This window comes from Ictidomys tridecemlineatus, chromosome 2, assembly GCF_052094955.1.
Source record: "Ictidomys tridecemlineatus isolate mIctTri1 chromosome 2, mIctTri1.hap1, whole genome shotgun sequence".
NCBI lineage: Eukaryota > Metazoa > Chordata > Mammalia > Rodentia > Sciuridae > Ictidomys > Ictidomys tridecemlineatus.
Window position 1 is genome coordinate 220109663 of NC_135478.1, and position 17152 is coordinate 220126814.

Below are 17152 nucleotides of genomic sequence, written 5' to 3' on the forward strand. Positions count from 1 at the left end.
TTAGAAAAAAATTTTTTTTATTTATTGTTTTTATGTATGCATAATAGTAGAGTGTATTTTGGCATATTATACATATGTGGAGTATAACTTACCCTAAATAGGATCCCATTCTTGTGGCTATACATGATAAGGAGTTACACTGGTCATGTACTCATATACATAGGAAAGTCATGACTGATTCATTCTACTGTCTTTCCTAATCCCATCCCCCCTTCCTTTCATTCCCCTTTGTCTAATCCAATGAACTTCTGTTCCCCTGCCCTATTGTGTGTTAGAATCCACATAGCAGAGAGAACATTTAGCCTTTGGTTTGGGAGGATTGACTTATTTCACTTAGCATGATAGTCTCCAGTTCCATCCATTTACCAGCAAATGCCATAATTTCATTCTTTTTTATGGCTATATAATAATCCATTGTGTATATATACCACATTTTCTTTATTCATTCTTTTGTTGAAGGGCACCTAGGTTGGTTCCATAGCTTAGCTATTGTGAATTGAGCTGCTATAAACATTGATATGGCTGCACCACTGTATATTAAAAACCAGTAAATGGGATGGTATCAAACTAAAAAACTTCTTCACAGCAAAGGAAATAATCAAGAACTGAGAGAGCCTACAAAATGGGAGAAAATCTTTGCCATCTGCACCTCAGAAAGAGCATTAATCAACAGGATATACAAAGAACTCAAAAAACTTAACATCAAAAAACAAATGATCCAATCAATAAATGGGCAAAGGAACTTAACAGGCACTTCACAGAAGAAGAAACATGATTGGTCATCAAATATATGAAAAAAATGTTTAACATCTCTAGCAATCAGAAATGCAAATTAAACTACACTGAGATTCCATCTCACTCCAGTCGGAATGGCAATTATCAAGAATACAAGTAACAGGCTGGGGATGTAGCTCAGTTGGTAGAGTGCTTGCCTAGCATGCACAAGGCCCTGGGTTCAATCCCCAGCACCACAAAATAAAAAGAAAAAAATAAATACAAGTAACAATAAATATTGGTGTGGATGTAAGGGGAAAAGTACACTAATACATTGCTGTTGAGACTGCAAACTGGTGCAACCACTCTGGAAAGCAATATGGAGATTCAAAAAAAAAAAAAACTTGGAATGGAACCACCATTTGACCCAGTTATCCTATTCTTTGTTTTATATCTAAAGGACTAAAATGAGCAACTTTTTTGTTGTTTTTTCACTCCCACATCAAATAATTAGCCAGGTGCTTATATTCCTCAACACTCAGAATACCACCTCTCAATAGTGCTAAGCTAGTTACCACACTTTGAGCACATGGACCTTTGGAAGACATTCCAGATACAAATTATAACATATTTCATATAGAAGTAGAGATTGGCTTTTTGGATTCTGATAGGCTGTAGTTATGTGCTAATGAATACACTAGAAGCTGTATTTTTACTATGTGTGCTCTAATTTCTAAATTAGTAATGTTCAAAATAGTTCTAATAAAGTTAAATAAGATTTTTTTAAAATGCTGTTTCAATGCAGAACATGAAATTCCGATTTAAGACATGACATGTTTGCTGATAAAAATAGGGCAGATCATTCCCCATTGTCCCTATAATTACTGTGGGATAATGAGTGAGTCTTCCTCATCCCCTACCAGTCTCTCTGTTACACACTCAGAAGAATGTAAAAATTCCCTTCATTTTTTTTTGCTGCTCATTTAGTGAGCTTTTCAATGATCTTATGATCAAAGATACCAGGTTCTTGACACACAGAGTTTCAACTCTGCAATTTATAGTCTCAAAATCTGCTGGGGTCTTCTGGAAGCTGTAATTATATTTTCTTTCCCAGGCCACTTAGGTGGGCTAATTGGGCCTGCAGAGTCCTCCTTCTCTTATCCATAGTTTCATTTTCTAGAGTTTCATTTCTGCCGTAGTCTACCGGTGTCCAAAAATACTAAGGGGAAAATCTAGAAACAAATAAAATTCATGTTTTCTATTGCCAGTCTTTCTGAGTAGCTTGATAAAATCATGCACCTTTCACACTTTGATGTGAATCATTCCTTTCTTTGTCCATGGTATCCCCACTGTATATATCACCCACCTCTTGATCACTTAGCCATCTAGGTTGTAGTACTGAAGTGCTTAAGTTCAAGTAATACTTATTTTACTTAATAATGGTTCCAAAGTGCATACTTTTAGTGCAGTATTTTGTTGTGATTATTCTATTATTGCTGCTAATTTCTGTGCCTAAGTTACAAATTAAAATCATAATTATGTTTGTACAGGAAAAAACAGATAGGTTTTGGTACTCTATCCCATTTAAAAGCACACAGTGACCTTCAATCTGCACCTTCGATTTCAGTTATTTCCCTGGGGATCTTAAATGTATTGGGAGGGTGGATAAGAGAGGACTATTATGTTGTCAATTATGTTCTAGCCATTGTGCTAATTTTTGATAAAGGCAACACAAGAAAATGTGTAACGGGGAACTTCTACAAGGCACCAGTCCTAAGATGTTCATGCAACTGCCATGTAACAATATACAGCTAACGTTCATTGGCATGCCTTCATTTCTCACAACTCTTAAGTCATTAAGTAGATCCCATTTGCTGGAGGAATGAGGTTCTGAGGGGTCTAGTGGCTTGCTAAAGGAGCACAGGTAATTGGGCGACCCCACAAACGTCTCACACCACCCTCTGCGTCCCAGACTCCACTTCATACCAGGGCGGAGACTGCAGGTGCCAGCCCCACCCCTCTCAATCCTCGCGCAAGTCTTCTTCGGGTGCACTTTGCACGAAGCCGGGGCGAAATCCTTCGCGATTCGCCCCATTGGGCCCCAGGAACGTCTCTCCACCGCGGTGGGCGGGTCAAAGGGCGGGCCCAAAAAAAGCAAAGCAGTCGGAGCCTGAGGCCAAGGAGCGAAAGTGCTCTCTCACAGCCTTTACTTTGCGAGCAGCAGTCCGCCTAGCTTTTGGTCCCCTTCGCTGCAGCATGGGGCCCTTGCCGCGCACCCTGGAGCTCTTCTACGACGTCCTGTCCCCGTACTCCTGGCTGTGCTTCGAGGTGACAGTGGGAGAGCCTGAAGGGCGAGGGCAGGGGGTAGCGCGAGCGCAGAGCAGTGGAACAGAGGCCTCCAAAAATTCCTGGAACTGCCCTTGGGGTTAGGACAGAGAGAGTACCTGATTGAAGTTCACTGTGTGCTTTTAAATAGAGTCGCAGTCCTAATTTCCAAGTGGAGTCTTTATTTCCTAAGATGGTACAGTTGCTTTCCACAATAGTGAGAAAGAACGGGGGCGAACTCCAAATAATCAAGAAGGCCAAGGCCTCTGATGTCAACTTGGCGGGGTGCAGAACAGGATGGAAACCATCCACAGGAACAAAGATCATGGAATGGATTTCTAGGACTGGAGAGTGTTTTGATCTTATCACCAAACAATTCAGTGCTCTTAACACCATTGCTCTGCCCGTTAGTTGGTTGCACTGAGCCAGCCCCTTCCCTTTCCTTCAGCATGTCACTTTTTCTGTGGTCCACACTGGCTCTCCTCCTCTGCACCAGTAGGTCCTGTGCAGGTATCAGAAGATCTGGAACATCAAGCTACAGTTGCAGCCCACTCTCATTGCAGGAATCATGAAAGACAGCGGTAGGAAAGGAGAAGCATTTGGGGTAGGCTGGGCGCGGGTGTTGCAGGAGGGCTGATCTCAGTGGTCTGGAGGAGCTGTCCTCAACCAAGTCTTTATATTGGCACCTGCAACTAGTAATGTACCCTCTGCCCTTCACCCAGGGAGGGATCCTCCAAGCCTGGGACTCTTAGGTCTTCTCTCAGCATGTACAATTCTCCATTGCCAGGAAACAAGCCCCCAGGTCTGCTTCCTCGCAAAGGACAGTACTTGAAAAGTGAACTCAGTCTCCTGAAACAGCATTTCCAGGTTCCCCTCAAATTCCCCAAGGATTTCTTCTCTGTGATTATTGAAAAAGGTAAGAGAGTGGGCTGCATGTGGGGAATCAAGTGGAGAGCAGAGCAGCTGGAGATCAGAGGGCCAGGAAGGAGGGACTCTGGAGACTAACTTAAGTGAAGCATCCTTAGGAAACTTCAGGATCAGAGCAGGGTGAGCTAAAGGTCATGGGGACTTAGACTGAGCAGGGCAAGTTGGTCATGGGAAACTTGGTGAAAGGCTGCAGGTGATAGAGCCTTGGGGACATCAGAATAGCTGGTCCTCCATCCTGATACAAAGGAGAGGAGCCCTATCTCTGAATGCCTCGGCCCACAGGAAGTGTATCTGCCATGCGATTCCTTACTGCTGTGAAAATGGAGAACCCAGAGATGCTGGAGAAGGTGTCTAGGGAGCTATGGATGCGAGTCTGGTCACGGGTGAGGGCAGGAATCTGGGAATTCACTGGGGGGGGTGGTGGAGGAACTCTGGAGGATCTGACCCTTTTGAGGCCCATTTCCTGAATTCCGATCCTGCCCTTCCCTATTGTCACACCTCTCTCCTGCCACACTGCTTCCTGCTGAGTATTCGCTTCTTCCTAGGACCAAGACATCTCAGAGCCCCAGAGCATCCTGGCTGTGAGTACCCCGACTCTATCCCTAGTACAATCTTAGAGAACCTGAGAACAGCTGGCTCTTGAGAGCGAAGAACACAGTGTTTTTCATACTGCATGGGAAAGGCCCTAGTGGTTTGGAGAGAAAGAGTGTCTGTGTTTAAGGGAACAAATTACCAGAAAGCTGGAATGAGGAGGATTCTTAAAAGAATGTCTCAGAGGCTGGGTATAGCTCAGTAGTAGAATGTGTGCTTAGCCTGCTTGAGGCCCTGGGTTCAATCTGCACTAAAACAGAAAAAAATTCTCATGGTTTCAAGAGGAAATGCAAAGTGGGAAACCATGGATATAATGTATTTGATGAAAGAAGTCAGTGGGAAAGAGATGATCAGTGTTAGAATTCCAGATGGGAAAGGATGGAGTATTCACAAATCTCCAAGGACCCCAATACATGCAGAGTAGAAAGCAGGAGACTTTAAAGAGAGGCTTTCAAAAGACAAAAAGGAATAACTGACAAGTGCCAGAATTATATAGACACTGAGTGAAGAGCTCGAAGCATTGATGCCAGACAGACACAGGGGCTTTAAAGTAAAATGTTCTTTAGGATTAAGTCAGGAAATTCAGAACAGTATTTTTCTTCCAGCTTACAGAAGATAGATGATGCATATTCATACCTAACAAATGGTGGTGAATCATACCAGTTAAATGTAACAAAGATCAGTCAATACATCTGCTGATGTCTTTCTTTGTTCCTGAAAAGTATATGCATATTTTTAACCTGCTTTTTTTACTTATCATTTTCTGCTCCAACCTTAATTTTTTGAAGGTGTTGTTATTTGTCTCTAGCATTCCACCCAGTGACCTTTCTGTTTACTTATCCATTCCCCTATTGTTGAACATTTGTTTGGTCCAGGACACATTCTCTTATTTAACCTGTCAAAGATGATGAGTCTTTAGCATGGACTTCGAGAAGTCAGGTTGCAGTGCTTCTCAACCTAAGCAGTACATTAACAATACATAGAACAACTGAATGCCACCCTATTCCCAGAAATTCCAATAGAGACTGGGGGATGGATTATACATTAGAATTTTTTTTTAAACTCCCAGGAGATTTTAATGTGCAGCCCAAGAGGTAAGAATCACTGATCCCAAACCTTAACAACCACCCTTAAACTGAAGTCTTTATCATTCTCTTGAAGCCAAGTACGTAGCTGTAGCCATGACCTTATTCCAGAGTTCTGAATAGTTCCATGGGAATTAGAATCCAGCCACTGATTCAAAACAGCATGAGAGCTGACTGTGTACCTTGGTGGTAAAGCAGTTGTCTAGCATGCTTCAGGCCCAGGCTTCCATCCTCTGCACTGCAAAACAAACAAAAAAGCAGCATGAGATATTCAGGAAATCCAAGAAAAAGGAAGGAACCACATGGGCCCTGGTGACAGGACTTAAATTCCAGGGACTTGGAATCTAGTGTTGCTGCCAACAGCCTCTGCCTCTGAGCTAGTAATTTGTAATTCATTCCTGAAGGGAAGAGGTAGGATTAGTTGATTTCTAAGATGCTCTCTGGCATTTAGTTTCTGTGACTATGACTCTGTGCCCCCTGCTCTTTTCACTTTTGTGAAGATTTTAGAGAAAGAAGAGTTTCTCTTGACAAGAATTGACCACCACTGATGGGTGGGTCAAGACATTGCCAGGAAAGCTTGGAGGAAGAAAAAGAACAACCAGAATTTTCTATGGAGCTTCACCTTCATAGTGCCAACAGTTATATTCCCTCATGTCCCCTCAGGCTGCAGAGAAGGCAGGTCTATCTGCAGAGCAAGCCCAAGGCCTTATGGAGATGATCTCCACAGCCGAGGTGAAGAAGAAGCTCAAGGAGGTCACAGAGGTGGCGTGTAAATATGGGGTGAGTGACTGTGTGTTCCCAAGCCCCATCCTGAAGGTACAGCCTGAGAGTCTCTGAGCACGGGGCTCCTACCCAAAAGCCCCCTGCCCTCATGAGTCCTTCTTAGCTCTCCCAGGCAACCCTTTCCTCTCTTCCTCTGCCTGAGCCCAAGACAGGTGGGGAAGGAACATGTTGAGAGAAATTCAGAGCCTCTGTGCTATAGAAGCAGAGAAGGTGCCTTGCATCATGGAACCTCTTTTCAAACATTTGTTTGGTGGGTTTGCTTCTATGGTCCCCAGTAAGAGTTACTATAGCCTTCCACCCCAGCCTAATAAACACCTGGTCCACCTTGCCCCCTGCACTATTAACTGCTTTCTCAGGCCTTTGGACTGCCTGTCACCGTGGCCCATGTGGATGGCCAAACTCACATGCTATTTGGCTCTGACCGAATGGAGTTGCTGGCATACCTGCTGGGTAAGTTCAAGTTCCCGCAGCCTTTGATCCCAGCCCCACTTCTGTTATATCAGTTGACTAGACGGAAGGGTTCAGAGCAAAATATTCTTGGCACATCCAACAGGAAGCCTTGGATAGTCAGTGCTGCTCAAGGTCAAATGGAGTGGGAGGTGCCACCACCACCCCCCATGGAAAAGAAGGAAGCCTTTTGGCTTCCTGGAAAACCCCCGTGGGCCAACCTCTTCTGCCAACTCACTTGAAAATAGTGTGTAGACATCTGTGATTTTCTTCATGCAGGAGAGAAGTGGATGGGCCCTGTGCCTCCGACCCTGAATGCCAGACTTTAAGATTGTCCTGCAGGCTCTTGGTATCAACAAGCAGGCCATCTGTCTAACCTTCCTCATTGGAGCACTGGACTTGGATTTCTCTCTCTGGCAGGGTATCCTCTGTGGCCTCAAAGGTGCTCTCTTACACCTGTCCCCAGGGATAATGGGGAGTGGGCCTCTCCTTAGCTGTGGTTACCTTTAATTCCATGCCTTATAAGTGCCTTATGAAAGCCCCAAATTCTGCTGTCCCACAAAATAAACCTAATACCATCAGGCAAAACCTTTCTATGTCTGAGTCTGCTGGTGGTGTTGCCATACCCTCAGTCCTACAATCACATCCTGTCTACTGTAGGAGTGGAGCAAAAAGAGCTCTTTCAGGACAACCCACCCTGCTCTTTAGCCTCCTGTTGGACAGTTGTGGGGCAGACCTGGGGAAACAATCCCCTCCTTTCCTTAGTCAGTCGCCTATTTGACGAAGCCACATAAACTTTGTAACTAACCAGTTTGCCAAGATATGGAATAATGTACTCTATTAAAATATCACATCGTGCCTTATAAATACACACAACTATTTGCAACATAATTAAAGGTATTAAAATGTTACATAAGTACTGTAAGAAAAAAAAAGATGTAATGAGATTATAAAATTTTGTGATGCTCCATGTTTTGCCTTATCCCCACAGTACTATGTGCACAGACCAGCTTCACGGGCTTGCAGCCTACACATTCACATGGCCTTGCAAATGGCTTTACCCTTGCAGTCATTGTCTTGAAATTCTTCATAATTTTTAACATGCAGTCCTGAATTTTTCATTTTGCACTAAATCTCACACATTCTGTAGCTGTAGCTGATCCTGTAAGCACATCATACATGCTGAGAAAATGCTTCCTGAATAAATGGAGCAAAGAAAGAGGGAAGAGAGTCAGGGAGAGAAGCAAAACAGAGATGGAGGTAGCAAAGAGGAGGAGACTGCAAGATCGCAGGAGAGGAGGATGAAGTTACAAAGTTGAAAAGTCAGATGGAGAGTGCCGGAAATGCTGCTGCTGGGAAAGCAGGGCAGATGAGTGGTAGTGGGAGTCTGGGTGGAAGTAAGCGTTGGGGACCCATTACCCATCATTTTCCTTCTCGAAGGAGTTTCATTCAACTGCTATTCCTATGCCCAAGCAAAAGTAGAAGCACCAAAAGGTGGCCAGAGGCCAGCAGAGGCTAGGAGGCCAACTGGACCATTGCTTAATTGTCCCATCCCCTTAACCCCAGCTAAGAGAGTCTCTTTAATCTTGGGGAAAAGTAAAACCTTGGCTTGGATCAGACACACACCTTTTGAATTTTTTTTTTTTTTAAAGAGAGAGTGAGAGAGGAGAGAGAGAGAGAGAGAATTTTTAATATTTATTTTTTAGTTCTTGGCGGACACAACATCTTTGTTGGTATGTGGTGCTGAGGATCGAATCCGGGTCGCACGCATACCAGGCGAGCGGGCTACTGCTTGAGCCACATTCCCAGCCCCTGAATTTTTTAAATATCATTTAGTTGTTTAAATATTATTAAATTATTGTAAAGGCATGGAAAGCATTTACATGATACAAGACTAGAGAACTGCAGTGGAATGGGCAGCTAGCTTCATGTGCTACCATTTGAACAATGATATTTTTTTACTGTTATGGTTTGGATGTGAGGTGTCCCTCAAAAGCTCCCAAGTGAGACAATGCAAGAAGGTTCAAAGAAGAAGTAATTGGGTTACGTGAGCCTTAACCTAATCAGTGAATTAATCCTCTGATAGAGACTAACAGTGGCAACTGAAGTGGTAGTTGTAGAGTACTATAGACTCAGTCCACAGTTCAAAATTTATATTTAAAAAAAAATTGAATCTCAGTTTAAATAAATCACTAATATGTAAGTCTGTTTTTAATCATTATTTGATATTTTCCTAGGTTACCACCTCTAAAGAAATAATCCTAACTCCTTTTTATAGCCAAGCCCATGTTCAAGGGTGTGGCTAGCTTTAGCTTGTGCCAGACTGGAAAAGATTTGAATAGGGTGTGTGTCAATTGAGGGGAAACCAAGGGATCAGAAGATCATGACTCATTAAATCAGTAAGTATTCACTAATTACCAATAAAATATATGACAAGTATTTATTCCCTGCCCCATGCCTATTACCGAGACATGCATAAAAGGAGTGTGGACAAACTCTGCTTCCTCCCTGGCACATTCCCAATCCTCCCCCCACCCCAGCCTCACTCCCAGCCCTGGTCACTTGGAACTTTGTCTTACAGTTAGTTGTACAGGCATCTGTCCTCTCTGGTCTGTAGCTCCCAGTGAGTGAGATTCCTCTCTGAGCTGCCTCTTGAATGCACCCCTTAGATTGTCCACATTGCCAGTGCAGGTTACAAATTTGTCAACTCCTTCCCTCAGGGCACGAGTACGCAGGGCCCCAGCAGCAGAAGTGTGGCCAGCTACACCTACTTTGAAGGGTAATTTGGTCATACCTATCAAAAGCCTCACTTTGAGAATGTTTCTTATATATACATGTAAATAAAGACAAATGGAGAAAAATATTAATTGCAAAATCCTGAAAACAATCTGGAAAGTCATTAAACACATTAAAATCTCTCAAGCACAAGGCCCTGGGTTCAACCCCCAGCACCACATACATACACACACACACACACACACACACACACAAACACACAATACAATAAAATACATATTTTATAATATAAAAATTTATTTCAAAAGTTGAAAAAATAATATTCGCATATGGAATTGACTGGGAAGGGATATGAAGAAACTTTCTGGGCAATAATAATGTTTCACATTTTAAATGGAGTTGAGGTCACACAAGTGTATGCCTTTGTCAAAATTTGGAGCATGAGCTACTTAAAATCTGTATGCTTTGTTCTATACTGATGTTACTTCAAAGCAAATATTGAACTCCGTTTTTGTGCATGCTGAAGTATTTAGGCAGAAGTGTGCTTACGTCTGCAGACTTCTTTGAAATGTACTAAGGATTAAGATATATTGATGAGCCGGGTGTGGTGGCACACACCTGTAATCCCAGAGGCACAGGAGGCTGAAACAGGAGGATTGAGAGTTCAAAGCCAGCCTCAGCAAAAGCGAGGTGTTAAGCAACTCAGTGAGACCCTGTCTCTAAATAAAATACAAAATAGGGCTGGGTATGTGGCTCAGTGATTGAGTGCCTCAGAGTTCAATCTCCAGTACTCCCCCCATCAAAACAAAGATACATTGATGAATGAACAAAGGCATAGATAGAAGGAGAAACACATAATAAAGCAAGTACATATAATGTTAATTGCAAGATTAGGTCGTGGATACACTACAAAATTCTTTTCTGTGTGTGTGTGTGTGTGTGTGTGTGTGTGTGTGTGTGTGTGTGTGTGTTTTCCTGGTACCCAGGGGCATTCAACCACTGAGCCCACATCCCCAGCCTTTTTTTTTTTTTTGTATTATTATTATTTTGAGACAGGGTCTTGAGAAGTTGCTGAGGGCCTTATTAAGTTGCTAAGGCTAGTTCAAAACCTCTCCATTCTCCCCACCCAGCTGCTGAGATTACAGATGTGTGCCGCCATTCCTATTTACATATTGCTTTTGCATACTCATGGTCTCTGTCAGGGTAGTGTGAACACAGTTACCTAGAAAACACCAGGAAACTACCTTTGAGGAAGGGATCCAAGAGACCAGTTTAGCACTATAAGGATGCTTTCAACTATAATCTTGTTAACTATTAAATTTTATACTACAACTTAAATTATTTTTAACTAAATAAAATAATTATGTTTTAGTAATCTCTAACTTTTATGTTCTTCAAGATTTATTAATATCCACAAGATACATTCTCCGATACTGTCCTCAATCATTATTTCTTTCATATGCTGTTTTATCTCCCTACCCACATCACAAAAACCCCAAAGATCAAGATCAAATGTTACCTTTCCTGGGTAGGGACTTTTGGAGGTTAGCACCAGGTCATGTGCAATGTTAACAAACAAATGTTCCATGTGACATTAGGTGCCCAGTCACAGGATGGTGCCCCCACCCTGGTCTCATACAGATGTGCCCCTTACATTCAAACCAAAAACCTGCAGTTCACCAAGGTGAGGAATACAAATAGAAAGGGGGCAGTAAGCTTGGGCTTAATTTCCCCAATTTACGGATTAGAAACTGAAGCTCAAAAGGTTATGTAACTTAAGCAAGGGCCCACAACTTGCAGAAATGAGCTGTTTAAAACCAGGTTTGGCCATCTCCAAAACACACGTGCTTAATTAACCCCAATGCCTTCTGATTGCTGGTATTTTTAGGGAGCACACATGTGGGACTTTTGCTACCATCTGAAGGCATTTCTAACAAATGGTGCTTTTGTTGTTGTGGCTGCTCAGCAACAACCACACTCACTTTCTCAAGTTTCAGAAGAGCTTTTGGTGACGTCCTGCTGTATACCTGAGCTGAGGCAACTGCCCAAACACCATTGTTCACATTTTCTCTTAGGGAGCATTGTATGATACTGAAACTAGTAGTGAGGGCGCTGGCACGCAGTTTTCTTCCATTATTGGAGGATTTATGGTTCTTTGGAAGAAATAAGATAATTGTGGAGCAGAAAATCTGTCTGAATTAAAAGGTCATGGCTCTAAATAAATCATGCATTTTTTCTCTGAACTGGTTTCCTCCTCTGTAAAATGAAAATGATGATCAGACTTACCCTTCATGTTTATTATTAAGGATCAAATGATACTTCGTATGTGGGCCCAATCAATTGTTTCTACACAGATAAATAGCTATGACCACCAATAACCTTTCAGAAGAAGCCAGTGGCCTCAGCATTAGGATCTCGGGTTGTTCGGTCTGAAGTAGATGATGGAAAGTTAGCATCCTGGTGCACAGCTGCAGTCTTAACTTCCCCTCCTGCCTTATGTGTCCCTAACCTTCCCTTATTGTCTGGTGGTCTTCTGTGCTGACCTTGCTGCCTCAAGAACAGCCTTCTGTTAATATGTCAAACATTGGAGAAAACAGCAACGAACCACGAACCACTCCTCAGGGAAACCAGACTGCTGTAGGTATTTTGTTAAATTATCATTATGTGGGCAGCCACTAAAAGTGTTTGGAGGGAGATGATACAGTGGTTAAAAGCCAGGGTTCTAAGCTTGGATGTGGATTCAAACCTTGATCCCAACTCTGATTAGGTCAGTCTGATTAGACTCAGGTCCCTCGAGTTTCTGACCTCATCCATAAAATGGACATAATCACAGAAACTACTTAATGTACTTCAAATTACTTAATTTGTGTTTCCAAGCACAGGGAGCAGTACACATCAAACATCCCATGCACGTTGACCACAACTATGAAGCAGACCCAGACAGAAACACAAGATCACAGAAATGCACAGCAGAGACAAGCACCCATTGGGACACCCAGCTCTCACCACAATCACAATCATCTGTCTCCTCCTTTGTTCCCCCTTCCCAGGTCTCCACTGTTGTCCCCAAGATGAGGTGGAAATCGTGAGTGGGCAGAGAGGAGTGATTTAGCCTCTCACAGGTTTGTCAAAGGCAGCCAAGTAGAAAGTGGAATGATAGTTTAATCAAATCATGCATTTGCATTTTTCTAAGATACTAAGTTAGTGAAAAGAAAAAAGGAAAATATTTGGGAAACTGTTTGGCCACATGTATTCAGAGCAGTAAAATCATTCATATTGCTTGCCTCTTGATGACATAACTTATAATTCGTTCTCCTCTTAGAGTTCATCATTCAATCCAAAAAAGAAGGAAAAACTACCTGTAAGAAGATGTTCATTACATTATCTTTAAACAGCTTTACTGAGAAATAATTCAGTCTTTTGAAGTGTACAACTCACTGGGGTTTTTAAAAGTATATTCATAGAATTCTGCAAGCATCACCACTAACTCCAGAACATTTTTGTCACCCCCGCAAAAAAAAAAAAAAAAAACATTTAGCAAGTACTCCTCAACCTTCCCTCCCCCACTGTGGTCCCAGCAACCTCAAACTACTTTCTGCTTCTTGAGGTATCATTTTTTCCCCATATTTTCATTGGCACATTATAGTTGTACATAATGGTGGAATTCATGGTCACATATTCATACATATACAACCTCCCCCGGGGTTTCCCCTTCTCCTCCCCTTTTCTTTCCCCTGCTGGTCTCTTTCCTCTACTCTACTGATCCCCCACTGATTTTCACAGGACCCTCCCCCACCTTTCTTTTTCTTGTGGCTTCATTTTTAATAACCCAGAAAACTGAATGAAATAAGCTCAGTGTTAAGAGTATATAAGGGTATGTTAGCCAAATTATGGCATATCCATTCAATAAAATATTGTATGGTTATTAGAAATTACTATTGTAAGAATGGGGGATATAGGTCAGTAGAGAATGTGTGCTTAGTATTCAACCCCCCCAAAAAATAGTTATATATAAGGAAAAGAAAAAGAACTATAGTAACTGGCAAAATATACTCTATATAATGTTTGAAACTTTTTAAAATACCAAATGATGAAATTAATCTGATCTCAACTGAAGAACAGTCTAGTTTGTATGTGGACAACCTGGAAGGAATTGTAAAAATTTTAAATGGTCATATTAGAATATTTCAAATCACTTTTCTTTAGCTTTTAAATATTTTGTAACTTTTTAACAAATGCAATTTTTTAAAAACCTATTTTAAATTGTTGCTTTAATAAAGGGAACAGCCAGCAGACAGTCCAGCACCCTCTTCTGACTTGGAAGAGCCCTAAGCTATGAATGGCCCCACCTCTCCCAGACAGCAGAACCCTCCCTCACACAGCAGACTTTCAGGCCCACACCTTTTGACCTTTGTCTTTTACTCTGTACCTTCTTCCCTCTCCAAACACCTTCCAACAAAGCTCCCTAACTTAGCACACATACCAAAGATGAATGCCTGGTCAATTTCCTTCTATTCATATATTAACTGAAGGACAAAATCCTGATGCCAGCCATATTGGTGGAAACAAAATAACCACTCTCTTCTTCCACTTCCAATGTCTACTGTGTATAGACACACCTCAAGTGGTTACCATCACTCTCTTCCCTCTTCCCATAATGATCTGAGACAAAGGAAATGAAGCTAATACTGCACACATATCCATATTCTTTCTCTCTCTCTCTCTCTCTCTCTCTCTCTCTCTCTCTCTCTCTCTCACACACACACACACACACACACACACACACACACACAAACACCACTGTTGGGTTAAACACTGATCAGTGCCCAGGAAAGCTTGCAGTAAGATAAAGTCTCTAAGGAATGTGATACCTCAGGAAATGGACAGGGGGAAATTGGCCATTTTCTTATCTTCTGTCTTTAGGAGAGAATCTGAAGAGAGGATTGTGAAATAAAGGAATGTACTCATAATACATGTGGGGAAACCCACCTGTGCAATGGGCTGCAGCCTATCGTGCATATTCTCCTGGCATCCCTCCATTGCATCACCATGGCTGCTGCTAAGGAGTAAGTTATAAAATGTCCAAAACCTCTCTGTTGAGTCTTCCAAACTCTTTCTTTGGGACTGGAAAACAGTAGGCTGGAATATTTGTAGCCCTGGGGCGAACACTCCACATACCCTCTGCTACAGCAGCCTGGCTAGACCCCCACAACCGTTCCTGGGGGCTCTGGATTATATTTGTGCCCCTCTGTCTGCAGCTTCCCCCTTTATTCCCAGCTAACAGGCAGAAGGAAAAGAGTCCAGGCTTGAGTGGCTCCAGGACATCATAGGCTCCAGCCACTCTCCATTTCCCAGCACCTCCCTCACAGAGACTTACTGCCTGACCCAAAGCTAAGGAGTGGCTTTTGGATCCACAGAGTGTCTTGAGGCCTCCAGCAAGGTGGCTTCTGATACTGGAATCAACTCTACTGAGCTCATACCTACCCTGTGACAGGAACTGTACTAGTTTCAGGGTTTCAAAGATGACTGAAACTAATAACTCTCCTTAAGGAACAGTGGAAGAAAAGTATTTAACCAGGAAAAGGCCCAGATAAAGGAATAAAAAAATGATGTGGCTATACAGTGCAGACAGGCTCCAAAGCAAGTATCACCCCTAAGTGAATTTTGAAGAATCAAGAGTTAAACAGGCCAAGAACACACACACACACACACACACACACACACACACACACACACACACCTCTGACAGGTTGGCAGGAAAGAGGCAGTGTGCAGCAACAACAGCAGAAGCTATGCACCCACTCCAAGCCCACACCATGGCTCACTAAGTGCCAAGCACCATGTGGTCCACAAAGGTGAAATAAGAAACAAAATAACCACTCTGGTCAGAAAGTTAGGCAGAAAATAAATTACCTAAATAAAAGGCAAACTGCCCAAGGCTGATTAACTTCCAGTGCATTGAAAAGAAGAGAAAGGTTAATTCTACTTTGGGTCCTAAGTACAAAGATCACTAGGATGGGGGGAGCCCGCTCAACACAAGGCTTTGTATGGATAGGTGGAAAAGAAATCCTGGGGATTGTAGGAGGAGGTCAGCCTTGGTGGGAGAGGGGAGGAGGAAGACTGGGCAGGACAAAGGGATTGGAGCAGAAGAGAGGGTGGGGCCAGTGGACTCCGCCTCCTTCCCCCAGCACCCCCGCCCCACCCCCACCCCACACGCAGACCAGCTTCCTGCAGTCTATGGAAACAGGTGAGCAGGAACTCCTGAGGCCACTTGGGGGGCGGGGCTGGGGTTGAGGAATTGGACTGGTGTGTCAGGAGGGGGTCTATAACATTTTGCTATATAAACTTCAGGGAATTGGCAGGCTGGTTTGGGGATTTGGGCTGCTTCAGGATTATTAGTGTGAGAGAAAAGTTTTCCCTTGTCCGCTAAACTTGCTGCCCCTGTTCTGAGTCCTAGCAGGAAACTTGAAACCCCAGTTTAGTGAGTTGGGGATGGAGTGGTGTCTGGCAGATATGGGGTCAAAGAGGACAAGAGTGATCAGGGCCTTGTCCCCTACCAGGCCTTTGTAAGACTCTTTCTCACATAATTGTGTCCCTGTGGCTCTGCTGTGTCAATGTGTACTTTCTCTCTTTACTAGAGCATGGCTGACTGTGGGGACATTGGAAGATAACCGGGACAGACAGGGTAAGTGATATATCCCTTCTCTTTCCAACTGGATCAGACTGAAAGCCTCTAGCTGGAGAAACAAAGGGTGGAGGTCCAACAGGTGCAATAATGGAGAAAGGCGGGCCTGCCCCATCACCTGGATTCCAGAATCACCTGGATTCCAGAGATGCCGGTGTGCACTGAGGCCGTGGCAGGGTGGCCTGCACTGGATTCTGGATGGTTTATAGGGAAGATGGAAGGAAGACTACAGGTAAGAAGAAAGGAATGCAGGCAGAGCCAAGACACAATCAACTCGCTTGAATGCTGGAAATCAGAACTCTTGGGCTGGTTTCCTGCCACATGATAACCTAGAGAGAACTGTGGACTTGGAGGGGATCCTGCAGGTCATTATTCAAGATTGAAGCACATGGAACCCACCCGAGGAATATAATTTGTTTACCTGGTACAGCCATGATCCCAATTTCTAGTTACACACCATAGCTGTGTATCTCTTTGCAGGCACTCTGGGCAGGGCCATGGTGCCAAGCCAATTGTGGGGGAGACTGGAGAAACCACTTCTCTCCCTGAGTTGTGCCTCCCTACTCCTGGGGCTGGCTTTACTGAGCATACGGCCAGACATCGCCCCTGTTGCTTATTTTTTTCTCACCTTGGCTGGCTTCTTCTTGTTTGCCTCCCTCCTGGCCTGTTTTCTGGAACGGGGGCTCCGATCAATGCAGACAGAGAGCCCAGAGACCCCAAGCAATGCACGGTGAGTGAAGGTGTGGGTGGCTGACAGGAATACACACTGGGACCATCCTTCCTCTACACCTTTAGTCTCTAAGAGACTCTGCTTTCCTCGTTCACTGGTACTAATGAGAGCAGGGGTTAAGGACCAGTA

At 43.3% G+C, this 17152-nt stretch overlaps 2 protein-coding genes, 1 long non-coding RNA gene and 1 other non-coding gene across 8 annotated transcripts in view; 3 read left to right on the top strand and 1 right to left on the bottom strand.

Annotated features, from left to right (window-relative positions):
• LOC120891807 (uncharacterized) overlaps positions 1-17152 on the bottom strand; it is a 19056-nt gene continuing 1904 nt past the window's right edge. Inside the window, exon 2 of the long non-coding RNA XR_005736367.2 lies at positions 1-5880. This is a non-coding gene — a long non-coding RNA (uncharacterized LOC120891807). The remainder of the gene's footprint in view (positions 5881-17152) is intronic.
• Trnaa-agc (transfer RNA alanine (anticodon AGC)) lies at positions 901-974 on the top strand. Its single transcript has one exon. It is a non-coding gene; the product is annotated as a tRNA-Ala (tRNA).
• Gstk1 (glutathione S-transferase kappa 1) lies at positions 2909-7460 on the top strand. Of its 4 annotated transcripts, XM_040291327.2 has the most exons (9): positions 2909-3042; positions 3539-3620; positions 3827-3955; positions 4249-4349; positions 4512-4547; positions 6306-6422; positions 6578-6675; positions 6782-6875; positions 7152-7460. In XM_040291327.2, the coding sequence occupies exons 1-9, from the start codon at positions 2971-2973 to the stop codon at positions 7185-7187; spliced, it is 765 nt and encodes a 254-aa protein (XP_040147261.1). In that variant the 5' UTR covers positions 2909-2970; the 3' UTR covers positions 7188-7460. The 4 variants fall into 4 exon arrangements, with proteins under 4 accessions (XP_040147261.1, XP_005326664.1, XP_077896810.1 ...); XM_005326607.5 differs by lacking the exon at positions 6578-6675; XM_078040684.1 differs by lacking the exon at positions 4512-4547.
• The window catches only part of Tmem139 (transmembrane protein 139), a 4932-nt gene continuing 1626 nt past the window's right edge, over positions 13847-17152 (top strand). Inside the window, exons 1-3 of one of the 2 annotated variants that reach the window (XM_078040683.1) lie at positions 13847-14674; positions 16247-16293; positions 16774-17023. In XM_078040683.1, the coding sequence (XP_077896809.1) occupies positions 14658-14674; positions 16247-16293; positions 16774-17023 (314 nt within the window). In that variant the 5' untranslated portion in view covers positions 13847-14657. Of the gene's footprint in view, positions 14675-14742; positions 15856-16246; positions 16294-16773; positions 17024-17152 lie in introns of those variants that run through there. The other variant, XM_021727229.3, reaches the window with a different exon arrangement.

Bases quoted from the DNA above. Each gene is read 5' to 3' on its own strand.
- Gstk1 (XM_040291327.2), top strand. From the start codon at position 2,971: ATGGGGCCCTTGCCGCGCACCCTGGAGCTCTTCTACGACGTCCTGTCC. The intron at 4,548-6,305 runs GTGAGTACCCCG...ATGTCCCCTCAG, and splicing joins AGCCCCAGAGCATCCTGGCT to GCTGCAGAGAAGGCAGGTCT. The intron at 6,423-6,577 runs GTGAGTGACTGT...AGCCCAAGACAG, and splicing joins AGGTGGCGTGTAAATATGGG to GTGGGGAAGGAACATGTTGA.